At 40.7% G+C, this 17,087-nt stretch overlaps 1 protein-coding gene across 3 annotated transcripts in view; it reads left to right on the forward strand.

Moving 5' to 3' along the window:
- Positions 1-17,087, forward strand: part of LOC108883819 (low-density lipoprotein receptor-related protein 8) — a 75,230-nt gene that overhangs the window by 10,715 nt on the left and 47,428 nt on the right. For all 3 annotated transcript variants that reach the window (XM_018677321.2, XM_018677323.2, XM_018677322.2), the window contains exon 3: positions 15,245-15,367. In XM_018677321.2, the coding sequence (XP_018532837.1) occupies positions 15,245-15,367 (123 nt within the window). The remainder of the gene's footprint in view (positions 1-15,244; positions 15,368-17,087) is intronic.

Below are 17,087 nucleotides of genomic sequence, written 5' to 3' on the forward strand. Positions count from 1 at the left end.
GAAATGATGTAATCTCTTGTGACATGGATCACTGGAGAAAGATGAACAAGAGCGATGGAGAGTGGAGAAAAATGAAAGGAGAGAAAAAAGAGAGAGTGTAGAGGCAAGCCAAGGAGAGCGTTGTTGTTGTGGGGGTGGGGGGTGGGGGCAGGGAAGAAGAGTGCTGCAGTGTCATTGATTTTAGAGCGGTTGTTTTGCAGTATTATTGTTGTGATGCAGATCAGATAAGACAGAGAGCCCATTAAAACTCACCTGTTGTCTCTCCTTCAGAAAGGTCAAAGTTGAGTGTGTGTTTTCTGTCGCAATCACAACGTTATCACGTTTGTGCTGAACAGAGAGTATCTACAGAGATATAGGGAGGCAGCAACAAGGCCGCAAAGCAAACACAAAGCCTGCAAAGTAGTGAAACCAATGGCAGCCGTTTGGTTTGAATGAAGACAAGCAGAGCATCTTTATGGGAGGCTCCTGCTCACTGCAGAACATCTGCTCATCCTATCAGACAGCCAGACTGCTGGGAACACCTGGCGTACGTGCAGCTTTCCTGCTCTACTTACAATGCTGTTTGAAGTACATTTTCTGTATTTAACGGTGGCAAAGCAGGCTTTCTTTATTGCCTTTTAAAACAACATAGGTTATGCATTTGAATACCAATTCACTAAGCTACATTACATCGGCCAAATAATAGCGTGTTTAGCCTGAGCCTAATAGCAGAACCTATAATGTGCACACATGTGTGATACATTGCAACAACCCACTTCACAAAGTAGTGCTAGAGTGCATCATATACAGGTGTTGTTGCATCCATCTGTTCCACCTCCTCCAATATGGACTCCTGTCCCTACTCTAAAGTCATTATCTACTGTATTTTTCAGTTGTAGTGGTCCACAAAGACATATTTCTTATTTGCGCAGCAGAAACCTCACTTTTGCATACAGCACTACGGCCTACTTTGAATCTCGACATCACATACATTATTTCAGGGTAGAAGTAGCAGCGAAAATGCCCCAGAAAAACCTTCATTAAATTGCCTCATGCAACAGGAAGCTGCTATTGCATTTGAAGGCTTCAGCCTATTTCACACATTGCATTGTAAAAAAGAATGTCATGATCTTGACATTAATGTGCAAGCTTGCTTTCGCTTTTATGCTAAAGGCTTGTAGAAATGGCTTTGTGAATGCAGAAACAAATGTGATGTAACTCTACTGTATTGGCACTAATGTTTGTCTTGCAGCACAAACCCATGTGCTCATTTGAGGTATAGAATTAAATGTGCTTTCATATGAGTCTCTAAAATCTTGGAAGTGTTGTGCTGCCAAAGCCATCTCACCTTCCTATAACTTTCCAATCAATGCCTGTGAAGAGTTTTGCTTGATTAGTCTACCCAGTCATGCTTTAAATCAGTTTTGTGTTATGACATTTTGGTTGATCAGGAAATATTAGACCAATGCGGCCATATTCCTCAGCCCATTAAGGCTTAAGTAAGATATTATAAAAACAGCTAACAAACCTCTTTGCTTCTCTCCTATTAGTTTAAGTGAGGCCAACCGAAATGCTACCTCTCCAGTGCATAACAAATGTACCGTGCTTTTAATAGAGCCATCTGAGCTTTACATGCATGAAAGAAACGGCAGTAAAGAGCATAGTTGCTGTGTCACCTTCAGCATTTTTCCAAAGGCACTCACTTGGAGATGCAGGGTATTTGCTCATACTGATACTCTACACGGCAAATGCAGATGTATGGTCTTGCATTGCAAAAAGGAAAAGATCAGTGCTAAGAGAGAGAGGGAGGTCTGTCTGTCTGTTTTGACAGTGAAGTGTTCCGGTTGGATTTCATTATTAATAATTTACATGGAGTATTTACAACCTTGTGTCATTTTCTGTGCTTGGTAGCAAACATTCAGACCTCACATGCCCTTCTGACCCTCAGGGTGTCAGGGTGTATTCAATCTTTTGATATAGAGTATTAATTCAAAGCATTATTTAGCTTATAGTATGTGCCCAACCCTAAACAGTAGCTGCATTGTGCTACTTTGCTAACATTCAGCTGCTCTGGTGGTGAGAGGGAAGGCTTTAGTCACGGTTTAAGTAATCTGTTTCTGTGGTGGGTGGCTGCTGGACTCTTTGATTGGTTCCCTTTTACAGTGGGCTTCTGGTTGGCCCACACTAAAGGATATCGGCCCTCACAGAGTCCATTGATACCTGTCTGCGACTTTGTTCTTCCTGTGTGACACAATTCTGCTGTTTGTCTTTGTGGGTGAAAGAAGAAAAACCCAAAAAACAGACAAAATTTGAAGCTTGAAACATGGAAAAACAAGTTTTACTCACACATGTGCAGAAGTGGGCAAATGTGCGTGTAAGTGTGTTGTTCACATGTAACTGTTGGGTTATGTTCAAAGGCAGCAGCTGTTTGTCTTAATTACAGTCTCTTGTTGCTAGGGGCAGATTTTCTAGAACAAGAAATTTAACCTCGGGCAGTATTACACTTATGCAAATTTTCGTCTGCAGTGGGAAATGTAAAATCTTGCTCTCAGTGCCTTTTCACAGCAATTTGAATGCCTTAGTCTTCAGGACAGTCAGGGTTTCTCTGAAAATTTGGTCTGCAGCTGGCATTGTGTTTCATGTTATTGGAGGTTTTTGCAAGAAAAAGAGAGAAGGAAGGAGAGATGGAGAGAAGAGAGAGATGTGGTTCATTCTCTTTGCAGGGTAAAAGGCTAATCTCCCAATTCCCATTACAGTCCCTTAGTTAGTAGACAGACACCATAATCCAATGTGGCACACATTTCCATATACAGGAGTGACTGCACTGTAGGCTCTCCTAATGCATTTGGCTGCCTGTGACTTAGAATGGCAAGGCACTTTTTAGCATTTATTCTTAAATCCAGACCTATTGTAAGCTCAGGATAAATAATGGAAGACTACTCAAAAGTAATTAGACCAGATGTAAACCTTTCTGAAGGCTTTTACCAACTATCTTATTTTCTGTGTTGTATTCAGAAACAGGAATGTAATGACATACTTAGGGTTGGCTGCAAGCACTCTCATAGATTAATTTATATACTCTAAGATCAGCAGTCTCAATGCAAAGAAATCTCAGAGACCCAAATACCCTTAGCTCTTGTCATGGATAATAGGTCTAATGTAGACTTGTCTCTCATATTTTCATGAAATCCAGACAGTTTCTTTTACCCTTTGTCGATATGTCCATTAGTGAGATTACAATCATGATTTCTGTCCAGGTCTTCCCAGTACTATGCCATTGATTTGTGTTTCTCCTCGCATTAACCTGATCTTAACTTAAGCCCTGACCCCCAATCATGTTGGACAGTGCTACAGACATGGGGATACACTTTTTGAAGGGTGAACAAAATTTGACACAAGATGGGGCTGCGTGCAAATCAGGATTGATCCTACTCTAGTCCAAAGGGTAGTGGAAACTCAACTGAAGGTTTTGGTAACAGCTAAAAACACCAGAAGAGGTAGAGTTTAGCAATCTGGTTACAACAAAAACCAACCATCCAGAATTTAGTAAAACCACAGGTATAACTCACACTGTTAGACTTGCCCATGAGATTAACATTTTCCTCAATTCATGGGATCTCATTCATGCCACTCCCTCACCCATGCAGATAATCCATTGATCAGGGTGCAGATAAACTCTACAAGAGCATCTGACACCTTCTGTATGACTGTCCAGTATGTTTTGAAATTGCTGGAGGGGCTTTCTTCCTGTCACTTTATATGTGACAGGAGAGGGACGGATAATTTAGCTGCCCATCTCACAAGGGACCAACTCTATTAGTGGCTATTTCCACAGATCGCTCACTGACCTAGTTACACTTGGGAGGAGTAAGACTATGACCACATCTTGGAAAGTTACATTTACACCTTTTCAACATTTCGCCATCTGGCTAGAGTGTGTCTCATTTGCACCTTTGTTTTAGCCATGGTAGTGCTGGTCAGTCCATGTTGGTCCAACATTTCAGTTGGATGGATTGCCATAAAAATTTGTACAAACATTTGGGAATCCTTCTGACATTGGAAAGTTTCCAGAGTTTCCCTCTTGTACCACTGTTAAATTGATGTTTTTGTTTTTTACGAAATGTTGTGAACTTGCAAATGTTAGCATGCTAACAAGCTAAATGACAATGGTGAACATGGTAAACATTACCTAGACTGTGTTAATATGACAATGTTGGCATTGTCTTTTTGAAGATGTTAGCATGCTGACATGGCTATAGACTGCTGTTTTATATTGGTTAGCTATCTGGTTTGAATTGGTTAAGTTTAAAAGGCAAGAAATATTCCCATCACAAACCCATCTCAAAATAATAGCCCCACCACCTCTGTAATTGTTACAGACTTTCTGGACTGTGTCAGTTAGGTCTCAATGGTGAGTGATGGCATTTGGCCCTGGAGTTATAATTACGTTTGACAGCGGGATAATGATTGTTAAGAGTAGTGTCTCCTGTGTGCAGCTAGATTGAAATTGAGACGAGATTGTCCATGTGAGAGGGAAATCACTTTGGGATTCTCCTCATTAATTCCTATTCATCTCATTGCTCAGCAGTACAGGCTCTCAATTCTGAGTCATACTTGTTCTGAAGTTGCTGGGAAAGAGGGTTAAAGGCTGTTCTTCATCTTTTTACCGATGCTGTAAGGTTGGACAAGAGTGCAGAGAAAGATAAATGTGTGTTCATGTGCAAAAGTTGTAGTGTGTGCTGGGACACTTCAGATGGTATTTGTCCTGAAGTCAGATGTTTTATAATCAGTCTTTTGCACTGAATGCTCATATCAGTGAATTTGTACACCTGATTACTCAGTGAACTTGCAGTGTGTTTTACTGTAAACTCACAGCTCTGATATTTTCCCCCTGAGATCTTCTACGAGGCTTTGAAATGCTCTCCGCTACTAATTTCTTAACTGTGTTTGCAGTCTAGGCTTTAATCTAAGAAGTCTTTGGTAACTTGAAAACTAATACTGGAATATATGAGTAGCAATAGCCTTGATGTTAAAGATGTGGTCTTAAGATACTGGAGATTTGGGCTCTACTTTTGGGAAAGTGAAACGCTCTCCTTTTCTTTTCCCAAATATCTTTGAGTATCCGCCTTAAGCAAGCTTCTGAACCCCCAGCTGTGCCTATGGAGGTGCTGATAGTAAAAAGACTGCACTTTCTGCTGAATAGCTGCAGGTTTAAGGTGGTTTAAACCGTCTGAATGTGAAGCAAATCATTGCTGAGAAAGATTATGTGTGTGCAGTCAAGCTTCCCTGAATCATTAAAGGCTAAAAACAGGGAATCTGATCAATACATCTCTGAGGGAAAGGTCTGGGTAGACCGCTGTGATTGCGATGAGAAATGCAAGACCTCAGGACTCAATAACACACAACACAACACAACACAAAGCAGAAGGCTACAACCTCTGCAGAATATCTTAAGTTGTGTTCACCAGAACCTTGGTTTGAAGTCCAGGCTGCAGACTGTGGTGTTTCAGGCCAGGAGGAAGGAGCATCTGTGCTGCTGTGTTGATTTGGAGTCATTTCCACTGAAGCGTGGAGGAGATGCTCTGGAGGGAAGAACAGTGGTGAATGTGTCAGCTGTTTGGCTGAGAGACCTGTCCTCAAACTGTGTGCCTCTGTGTTTTCTAGACCAGGGAGACTTTATTACTAAAAACTGTGGGGCAGGTGACAGACTGCACCAACCAGCTTGTCTCCTTCTACCTGGATGGCACCTCAGTTGGAAGGTTTCCAGTTGTAGATGTGTGCTTTATTACATGTATTTGACTATTAATGATTAAATGCAAAGTTTCCTTCAACAGTGCTTTTAATTCCTTTTGCATTTTCCTTTTATAAATTCCTTTTCTTTTTGTAATTTATGTGTGAACTTGTTTGAGAAACAGGCTTCATCAAAATAGGCTTTCAGTGTTTTATCTTCCCACAAAAGGCCCATCCATCTGTTCAGCAGGATTAGATTTAATAGGAAGTTTCCTGTTTTCCTGCTCTTTTCTGATAAAAGTAGGATTTGGGGATGCATTCACTAACTCCAGCTGTGGAAAAAGTACACACTATCTGACCCTTGCCAAGGATTTAGAAACAGCAGTAGGGTCTGGTTCCAGCAAACACCCACTGTTAAAATCTCGCCTACTTCCGCCACTGCCCGCCATAATTAGATTGCTCTGCCAAAATGTTTTATTCTACTCCAAGCACAGGTTTCTCAATGAAATGCTCAGTAATTGCTTGGCTCTTCATCACAGCTGCTCATATTTCCGAAGGCACAACTGTCCTCACAGAAAAAAATATCAGAGAAACATTGCCCTAGTCAGGCAGAGCCACATCAGCTAATTGTCAGCTACTCTAACAAACACAAATCACTTTCAGCACATGAAGCAAGGTGTAACGTACATCCCTGTGGTTCCTACCTGCTGCTCTGCTGCAGATTGGTAGGTGCATCACACCTTCCTCCTGTTCATTTCCTGAGGCATTTCTATTGAAGCTATGCCTTCCATATCTCAGTGATACAAGTTGGCTGGGCTCTATTCTGACGCCCCTGGGGTTTGATTGGGCTCCCAGCTGAATCATTAGTGCGATGCTGGAAATTCTTACTGGGAACACCCCAGAGAGCAGAACCTGTACCTCTAAATATAACTGTGTAACCACTTGTACAACAATTGTTTTAACTCCATAATGAGATGTGAAATTCCTGGCTGAATCTAGGTTAGACTTTCCAGCAGAGGTGGTAATTATGTAGGATTGGATGACATTACAGTGAGGTTGCATCACTGATGCTGCTTTAGAAATACCATAGGTGAGCTGTAAAGGAGGGAACAGTACATTCTGAAACGGGCTATATTTTATCTGAATCACCCTCCATTGTCTGTTCTCGTCTTGTTCTCTCTTGTTCGGATCTTATCTATTCATAAATGTGGTAATATAGGCACTGTTACCATATTCTAAGCCTTATTCTTTGCTGATGAACCTGACACCTCCTTGTTGATATGATTCTACACTGTCACAAAAATGGAGATATTCAATCTCCAGCACCTTAACGTATGTCATATGGCATATAGTACTATGCTGGAATACAAATTGTAAGTATCGTTATCTAATGTAGCTCGTTATCTGACTACACTACTCTAAGTCAGCAACCTATCATGAGTCACAGGGACCTTCAAGATGTCCAGAACATTTCTACATCAACCAAACACATCATTAAGCTTAACAGGATCTAATATCATCCTCTTCTGTGTTTGAAACCATCAACAAATGGTTGTTTCTGCTGATCGTGTTATTCTGAAGTCACAGTATTTTATGTTTTCAGCAGAAGTTCCTCTTCTTCCTTCCTGAATCTTGACAGTACATTCAACACACTTGGGACCTAGAAATGTTTTTTTTGCCACACGTCCAGAATGCTGAGATTTTTTACGTGTCGTTCATATCTCCTTCTTTTCACACTTGACCAAACTTAATTTAAAGAGTGTGTTCAGCTTGTTTGACTATACAATATGCAGAGGTCCCTGAAGGTTTGGCTAGCCCCATGCTTTGTGTAATGGTACAGTGTGTCACAGTGATGATGCCAGGCTGTAGGATAAAAATGTTGACATATGGCTGTAGATCAACCATATTTTGCTTCTCTAAACCAGCAAACACAGGAAAAAGGGAGTGTAGCAGAAGGTCAGACACATGGAGAAGGCATCATGCAGTGAAGGGTGTGTGTGTGTGTGTGTGTATATATGTTGAGCAGTGGCAAGCTTTTCTTGTAAAACAGTGATGTATGTGTGATTTCAGCAATATTGGTCAGTTTGAATTCTCTGCTCTGTGGTATGTGCATTGTTTGTGTGTGCATATGTTTGTGTGTGTGTGTCTGTTTGTACTGTATGTCTGTGGGTGTTTGTGTTCACTCCCGTGCATACTCCATATGAGCATGCAGAGCTAAAGGAAGTGGACTATCACATGAGGCATGAATTTTTAAAAATCATCGAAGCTTGAAAACAGCTTGATAAATCAAGACTTGTTCTAAATATCAGTGTAGCTCGGCGGTGTCCCGTTGCCTTCTCACACTCTCTCTGTACAACCACCTGTACCTCTGTCTGATATTGCTTTGTCATACTTCAGGCATCGAGGTAAACCTCTTGGGGTTTAGCCAAGCTGAACCAAACTGTCTTTAAAATAAATCACTCTCAGGCTGCCTCAAAGGGACAGCTAGCTGAGGCTGCCCGGTCTCCTCCTTGGTCAGAAAGTGTTTGTGCCAATGTGGCCTGACAGGAGGAGAGAAAATATGTCTTTTAGCAGGCTGAGATGCTATAATTAGCACAGTATGTGTCTCTGATCAGTACACAAGGTCACAAGAAATGCTGGGGAGTGAGCAGCACCAAGTAGCCTCCCATACCACTATGTGTTGTGATGCAAGCCTGATAGCAGGCTTCAGTGTTTTTCATTCACTGAAACTGAAACATCGAACAAAATAATGACAGGTGGTGGAGTAAGGATATACAATAATTTGTATAAAATATGACAGTGTAAAGATTAAAAGAAAGGTTGATATCAGTGACTTCTCTGTAGGTTATATATTTCAAGAGAAATCATTTTTTAATGTAGAATTTTTCTGCTGTCTTTTTAAGACACTATCTTTGTCAACTTATCTCGAGTGGGACAAACTGTTGCCTAGAAACAACCAATACTGTCAACCAACTAGAAGAAGCCACATGAAGTTTCTGTTTATATACAGTATATCCCTTTTTATTTGGTTCAGTGTCTTTCCTGTCAAAATACAGTACTTTGTGAGTATAAGTTTTATATGACTGTGAATAGTTAGAATGGAGAAGACGTACCATGATATTATAAATTAATGCACATCTTTCAGCCACACTCAAGTTTATCTAGTTTTATTTAAATGGATAAGAAAGAACTCCACCAACAAACAAGAACTGGCCATGGTATGAAAAACAATTAGGTGTGATTAAGTTTGGAACCTAAATTGGTTTACCAGGAGAGGGTAATAGCAATATCTGATGTCATACGTTTGGCTTTATCTTTAACATTTGATTCGCTCAATTAGTCCAAAAGGGCAAAAACGTACTGGAGGGGAGGGTGAGAAGGAGAGATTTAATCTGTAGATGCCACTACTCTGTGGCTCTGTGTTTCCAGATCAATACTCTATCAACCACTTCTGAGTTAAAGCTCAGTCTCATGTGGCTTTTTGTCTTCCTGTTGGTCCCAGTGGCTCACTGCTCTCCACACAGATCTGACTGACTGACTGACTGTGATTTCCTCTATTGACAGATAAAAGTACAGATAAAGGAATAAACAACAGAAATAATGCACTCACTCTAAGGACATTTTTTAATTCAGCAACATGAACCTGTGAGATGTAAAGCTGATCAAAGTAGAGAATTTCTACCTGTGGATCTGGCACTTCTAGCAAACCTCAAAACTCAATTTAAGCTAATTATATTCTATAATCATTCGGAAAAAACAAAAAACAAAATCAAGAACAGCTTGGCTGAAGTCTTGTTGATGCCATGCTGTATTTTGTATGCTACCATGGTATCCCATTAATTTTGGAAGGTTTAGTCATTTGCATGCCGGTTAAAGCCAACAGGATACATTATGTTTCCTGCTTCGACAACACTCCCCTACTTCACTCTGAGCTAATGAGGCCATTTGTCTTCTGATGCCCAGGAGAATGTGCTTATCACTGCATTACCTATTAAGCTTCTCATGGCCCCCAAATGGAAAGAGCTGTCATTAATATCTTTCATGGTAAAAAAAAAAAAAAAAGTTGTGTGTGTGTGAATGTCAGATGACTGAAGACTGTCTGCTGCTCATCACTGAATGACTGAGTGAGCTCAGTTGTTGACATGGTGCATCAAGATGTTCATCCTGTAGAATTTTGTTTTCAAATTGTATTCCTGTCACACTGAGCTCTCAGTTTAGATAGTTTGATACCGGAAATCAGCTAAACTAATGTTTGAACAAGAGTCTACAGTCAGTGCTTTCAGCTAAATGCTAAACATCAGTGTGCTAACATGATGCTGATGTTTAGGGTATAATGTTTACCATGTTTACCATCTCAGTTTATTGTTAGCATGCTAACATTTGCTAATTAACAATTCATGTATTAGTTTGCAGATACAGAGTTGTGAGAGTACAAAAGATTAATAATTATATTTGGTCCTCTGATTAAGAGATTAAGCTTAAAGGCTGTGTACATTAAAAAAAATCTGGGAAAAAGGCAACTACATCTCCCTAGGTGCACTATGGCAATAAATATCCAATCAACAAGCTTAAAACTTAGGATTTATATTAATTTTGTATTAATTCAGCAACTGCCATGGCAAAGCGTTTTGAATTTGTTATTGCTCCTATTTTCACCCTCAACTGGTTGCTGGTGATGGTGGTGGTTGAGGCTCATGGTTATCTTGAACCACGTCCAATGCTAAACTGACTCTCTCAAAAACAAAAACACAAACATTTCCAGTGAGTGTTGGACAGACTGACCAATCAACCAACCGACAGCCTGACATTGCCGTCCCATGAGCCATGCTGCTGTCTTGGCTAAAAGTGTGAAAAGCTGTTTAACAGCTCCTCAGAAAGGGTTAAGGCAGATTTCTTTGCAGCTTTTTCCACCCTGACACACCTGAAGCCTCAGAGGAAAATTATATCTCAGTCACATCAGCAGTGAGCCACATTGACTGCTCCTATCTGATTTTCATATGAAGTTTAATATCAACCCAATGTAACACCAAACTCATAGTGCATATAGGTCTGCTGTGCACGTCCACATGAATGGCGTGTAAGAAAGATGAAAAGGAGTAGAACCAGTGAAACGCTGAAAACATCGGCCCCAGTGGAGAAGGCTCCAGGTGGGGTTGTCGGAGCGTGGAGCTCCTTCCCACTGTACCTCCTCCAGGAGACATAACATGGCTGGGTGAACTCCCCTGTGCAGGGCCCTCATTCTGTCTGTGTCAAATCCCATTTGTAATGCTCATGATAGGTGACACACACAACACTGGATTGCTTTTGTTTTTTCTTAGATTTTTCTGAGATGTACTTGAGCTGTGTCTAAAAGTCCACCATACAAGACAACACTTTGTGTACTGTATATTCGTGTGTGTGAGAGAGAGAGGGTTTACATGTGTGCAGTGCATGTCTTAGGGATTAATGTTCACTAAGTGATATCCCTGTCATCTACAGTATAGTAATACTGCTTGATTTTATTCAGTATCACACTTTCCATTAGGATTCCATAAAGCATTATTACTGTCTATGTCACTCTCCATCTCTGCTGCTATTACTCACTCCTGTATTTTCTCAGCTTACCTTCTTCTCATTCTCTTGTCACTTTCCCCTTCAGCCCACCCTCACACTCGCTGCCCCCTGCTCCACAAGCCTAACATTTTAAAACCTCTCCTAATTAAAACAGAAAGTCATCCCAAGCAGATGGCATGAGATGGCCTGGGTAATTATTGCCAAGTGAACCATGGCCCCCGTAGACCTCGACTGAAATGAGTAGCGAGCTCAGTTGGATTGGGTAAGAAGCTCAGGCTCTCAGAGAGAAACTGCACGACATGGGCACATCTGACCCGCAGAGGCCACGTACTGGATCAACCTGAGATTTTCAAGGTCTTTGTCGTGCGATCAAACAAAGCCTTAAGCACTGTCTTAATCAGCACATACTGCAGCGCCTTAGACTCTCAGTATTGCCCTCATCTCTCCTTTTGTTCATCTCATGGGAATCAGATTAATTAATACCCATGCAGGGATTTCGATGTATGGGAATGGAAGGTTTGTTTGGGAGGTTAAAATGTTGAACTTGGTCCTGAATAAGAATTTTAATGTGCTTTATTTTCTTCCAAGGATTTGTAGGGAGGATCGTATGAATCTAATTATTCTGTTGAGGAAGGTGCTGTGCCTTTAAAAGTAGTTCCTCAGGCTCTCTCAGTTAGCAGCCACACCTACCTACATGAGTGATAAATAGATTTTGAAAATATGCATGCAAAATGTGAATACATATGCGCTTGTGTGTGTTGTAGGAGTGTATTTTCCTTTTTTAAATGTGAGCACACCACTAATGAGTTTATACACTTGAGGGAGGTGTTGGTTAAAAGGATGTCACAATCCTCATTTGCCCTATCATCATCCGGCTTCACCTTTAACAAAGGCCCACATTCCAGCTCTCTAATGAGGACACAAGTGGTACTTAAACTGTTGAAAAATAACAATCAAAAATGTGTTTATTTTTTTACTGCTGGCAGACTTAGACAAGGGACTGGGTATTAGGGAAACAAAGTAAAAAAAAAAAACAAAGAAAAACAGGGAGAGACGTATGTCTGAAGGAACAAAAGGAGGAGAGGGAATGTTTGTCTGAGTACCTTAATGGGGTCAATTCATTATGTTTTGCAGGAAAGGAGAAAAAGAATGTTAATTTACATTTCTGAAGTGAAACGTAACAAGGGTCACCGATTGTGGTTACAGGCTGAAAACACATTTACCCCTGAAACACTCTTCCTATTAGAGAAGCTCTATGAGACGTTTCATAATTTCTTTTGATAGCCTCAAACAAGCCAAGATGAGCCGTTATTGGTTTGACTTTGTTACTCTGACACAGGAGATAATTTAGAATGGGGCAATTAAACAAGATTTAGAATCAGGAACTAGCAGTTTCTAATCTGAGTGCTTCTCATGGCAGGCTATCATGTACTGTTGCTGCTGGACTGCAATAACAAGACTTACAACCACACCATAGATAACTCTAAGAGTGACCCATACTCTAAATGTGAGAATTAGATTTCAGCGACATTTTATGCATTTTGAAAGTGAGCCAAAGAAAGGGAGAGAGATGGTTGGTGTGTGAAAAAAGGTTTAAGGCCCTTCACTTTTCATAATCCCAGTTTTAAAGGTTTACAGTTTGATTTACTTACTAAAATCTCTTTACAGTCCAGTCTTTACTGTTAAGCTGTCATTATTGACATGAAACAAGGTCTGTGGTGATTCAAATACTGTACTAATTGATACAAGTAACTGATTTAATAAAAACACAAACTGAACATTATTATTACTGCAACAGTCAAATATAATTATGATCTTAGGTCAGACTGCTACAATTTAACTGCTATTTTGCTCAGTTGCACCATCTCCACTTACCCCGGTAAAACTGATGGAAATTATAAGGTTTACAATTTCTACAACATACTTTACTTTAACTTGTGTCTGTTCTGTTGTAGTCACATGTCTTTTCCAAGGTGAGGATGACTGGATCACACATAAATCATAAATACAGCTGCAACTTTGAAATGAAGCATTCAGTAACCAAATATAGCCGAAAATCCATGGTTTGACTCTGGCTAGGTAAATTTGTTGTAAGTCTCCCACCCTCTCTCATACTGCATTTCCTGTCTGTGTCTCTACCAAATGAAAAGTAAAAATACAGAAAATATCTGTGAAAAAAGACAAAAAAGGTGAAACACTTCCCTTACAGTTTCTCAGACGTCAAGGTGACATCTTCAAAATAAATGCATTAACAAAAGTCTCCGGAAAATGTCCCTCTTGGCGAAAAGATTTGGCTTAGGAAAAGACAACCACAGTGCAAAGAGAATCCAACTGCACCTAAATCAGGCTACACAATTATGCCATGGTACAGTATATCCTGTGCTAAAGGAAGTAAAATAGGGAGCACTGAAGAACCTTTCCTAAGCGTTTTGAAAATTTGATCAGCTCTTATCATGGCTGTCACTTACTGTACGATACTTCCAGGTCATTTCACTCAGTAAGGAACCTCCTTAAGATGATTTGACCTCAGCCCAGGTGTACACGTTATCCAATGTAAAGGGAAGTAGTTTGTCACAAGAAATGTCCTCCCATTTTAAGTACTGAACAAAATTCCGCTATGACTCTTATCATTAGTCCATACCATATTTTTAACCATTAGTGAGGAATGACTTATGCTCAGAGGAAGATATAAATTTAAAGTTCTGTCTTAACTCTATGTTTTAATTTTTTATAGTGAAACCCATTTTAACTTTTTAAATCCTCGGCTATTATCAAATGAATGCTGTGTTTTAACTTATACATAGCTGATGCAACAGTGTGCCAGTCTACTGGCTTGAAACCAAGCCTACATCTGTGGGATGGAAAGAATGACACCAGAAAAAACGATATATGTCTTAGCCAGCTGAGGACTGAACTCCTGATCTTTACTGCCTTAAAAATGGAGGTCAAGAAAGACTTGGAGTCTGAGTAGGTGGTGAGAGCGGAGTTAGTGTGGTGTGAGCTGAGCAAAGCAAAGAAAGACTCTTGAAAAATCACTGCTTTGCTTGCTCTCTTTCCTTATTGCCCCTCAGCCAAGCTTAATCTCTAAACGCTATATCTAATTTGAAGCATCAGAGCCAAGATTGGGCCAGCTTAGGAACTGTTGTGGCTGTGTAACAACACCGGAGGGCTCAGCTGAGGGCCTTTTAGCCAGTGATTTATTAGACCATACTGCAGCTCCTCCTGGAGAAACAGGCTGAGGAAATTGAATGGCTCTGACCTCTGTCTGCTTCTGGCGCTCTGGCCGAGCTTGCAGCTGAGTTGCTGCAGGTTTACAGTGTGTTTTTTTGTGTGTGCGTGTGTGAAGTACATTTGTTACGTGACTCTTTGAACACAGCAGGTTGGAGAGATTTTGGTAGCAGCCGTGATAGGCTCTGGGCTGCGAATGTGAAAGTTTTTATCCCTGTCAGGTTTCTTCTTATTGCTTAAACAAGCTTTTCCCCTGATGTGTTTTTGATTTCCGATCCTCAGCACACCTGACATGTTTATCAGCACGTGGTCTTGCTGGTTTGTAGCTTTTTGCGGGTTTGCGAGGTAAAAGGTTTAATATCTATGAGCTTGTGGTGTTCAGCAATCATCATCCATTTCACTGCTCTGTGATGGAAAACCTGAAGGAGAGATTAGACTGTTTCTGGAGACCAGCAGATGGAGGGAGGGGAGGTGGCACAATGAATAAGAGTCAAGAAAATAGAGAAAGAGGAGATAATTAGTGAGGGATATCGGGAGAAAGTGAGCACTGGAGAGAGCTGCATAGGAATAATGTGAGAGATGATGAGCCTGATCTCCTCTGATGAGAGGGATGATTGCTGGGATTTAGATAATGTGACCAGTTTCATGACAGAGCTTAAGCCCAACTGCAGGCCGACCATGCTTACCCTGTCTTTAACTTCCTGTTCTCACTCTGTTATTCTCTGTCTGTGCTTCTCTCTCTCTCTCTGAGCAGCCAGGAAAACCTGTGCCCCTACAGAGTTCGCCTGTTTAAATGGCCAGTGTGTCCCGGGACGCTGGCGCTGCGATGGTGAACCAGAGTGTCCCGACGGCTCTGATGAGGCAGAGGAGACCTGCAGTAAGTAAAACCATTCAGTTACTCACATCAAGGGCATCAGTAAACAATATCTTAAGTTCCACAATACAACTTTAGACAATGCAATACAAATCAAAAAATCAACATATATTTGATGACATGCCACTGAGATGGGGTTCCCACTAGACTTTGCACTACATTAAAGAAGCTATATGCAAGTTTTGCTATCACTACATAACCAATGTTAGCATTAACAGCTGTTTACTTACCAGAGTAAAGTGTGAGTTCAGTATCATTCCTTAACTCACCAAGAGCTGTCTCCAACAACAGTCCTAGTTCTATCACTTCTTTTCTTCTACTGAAGTTAGCATGCTAACTAGTTAGCCCTGGTCTGACAGGCCCATCTCGTCACTATCCAATAGCGACTCACTGTAGCATCCGGTCTGCCCTGAAGAAGCAGTGCTGCTCAGAGGACATATTCTACCCTCTTGTAAACACAACAATGGCTGAAGCTCTTGGCAAGTAACCATCACCACCATATGCTCCCAGCAAGAAACCAGGTTTAGCAACAGAGAAACCTTGCAGATAGCCCCCTAAAGAAGTCACAAGCAAAAGAAAAGAATTTAAGCCAGGGAAAAGTTTTAATTAACCTGCTGGATATTATATCATAATTATTAGAAATCAGAAACAATCAGGAAATAAAAAAATGACCCAGGTTGAATAAAATTTCCCTTAAAGGTTTTTACAAATTATTATATTATTATATTAGTTTTTATTTCAACTGGGGCATATGAAAGGCACATTAGGATCAACTGCTACAGTCAATCAGATTATTTATACTAAGAAAAAAAGGAGCTGTCTAATTATGTTGGCATTTTGCGTGTTACATCTGGATATGCCGTTGCACCTTCATGTCATTCATTTTATACAAGATTTAATTTGACTCTCCTAGAAGCTGTATTCAGGTTGCTAATTTCCCTTGTTATCTCGGCTCCGGCGACAGTTCAGCCGCCTCGCCTGCCTCCACTCACCCACGCACTTCAATACTCAATGCTGTCTGATGGTGAGTGCAAGAAAGGCCTCGATTACTTCGCTGCCAAGCTGTTAGAGCTGAGGATCTCTGGCTGGCTGGCTTTTAGCTGGTGCCAGTCTAGCGCACCCACACACAGGCCCTTATGGGGGTTAGGTGAGTTGACGTCTCTACAACCAAGCTGGGACTCGTGAGTGGGAGGCTTGAACCAGTTATTAATTGTTTTCTCTCTTTTTTAAATGCTAATTTCTCTCTCTCCCATGGCTGCTGGCTTCTCTCTTGGGGTTATAGATATCAGACGAAGCTAGAAGCACTGCTCTGATAAATAATCTTAGGGAAAAGCAGAGGGTAATATACTGTAGCTCCTGAAATCTGCAGCAAATTTTCAGGTTGTTTTGCAATTCTACAAGTATTTGAAATCTTTAATTTATCACCCCAAAAAATCTTAAACTAACTTTGACAACACATGAACAAAGGACCCTGGAGACATTTTTCTCGAACAGCTTCTTATTACAAGTGATGATCCAACATGAGCGAACAACCTTTCTACTGAAATTGGAACCATTCTGTTTATTGCACACAAGGGATTTCTGTATTTCTTTTTTCCCCTCTGTGTCCTAGGTTGTTTGCAGTGGGTGGGGCAAAGTTACAAAAAGGTGACATCACATACTTATATGATGACGGTTGGTTAGTCATCTCACCACCCTCAATCAAATTTGGTCAAACCTCATC

Source organism: Lates calcarifer, linkage group LG4 (genome assembly GCF_001640805.2).
Source record: "Lates calcarifer isolate ASB-BC8 linkage group LG4, TLL_Latcal_v3, whole genome shotgun sequence".
Lineage (NCBI taxonomy): Eukaryota > Metazoa > Chordata > Actinopteri > Centropomidae > Lates > Lates calcarifer.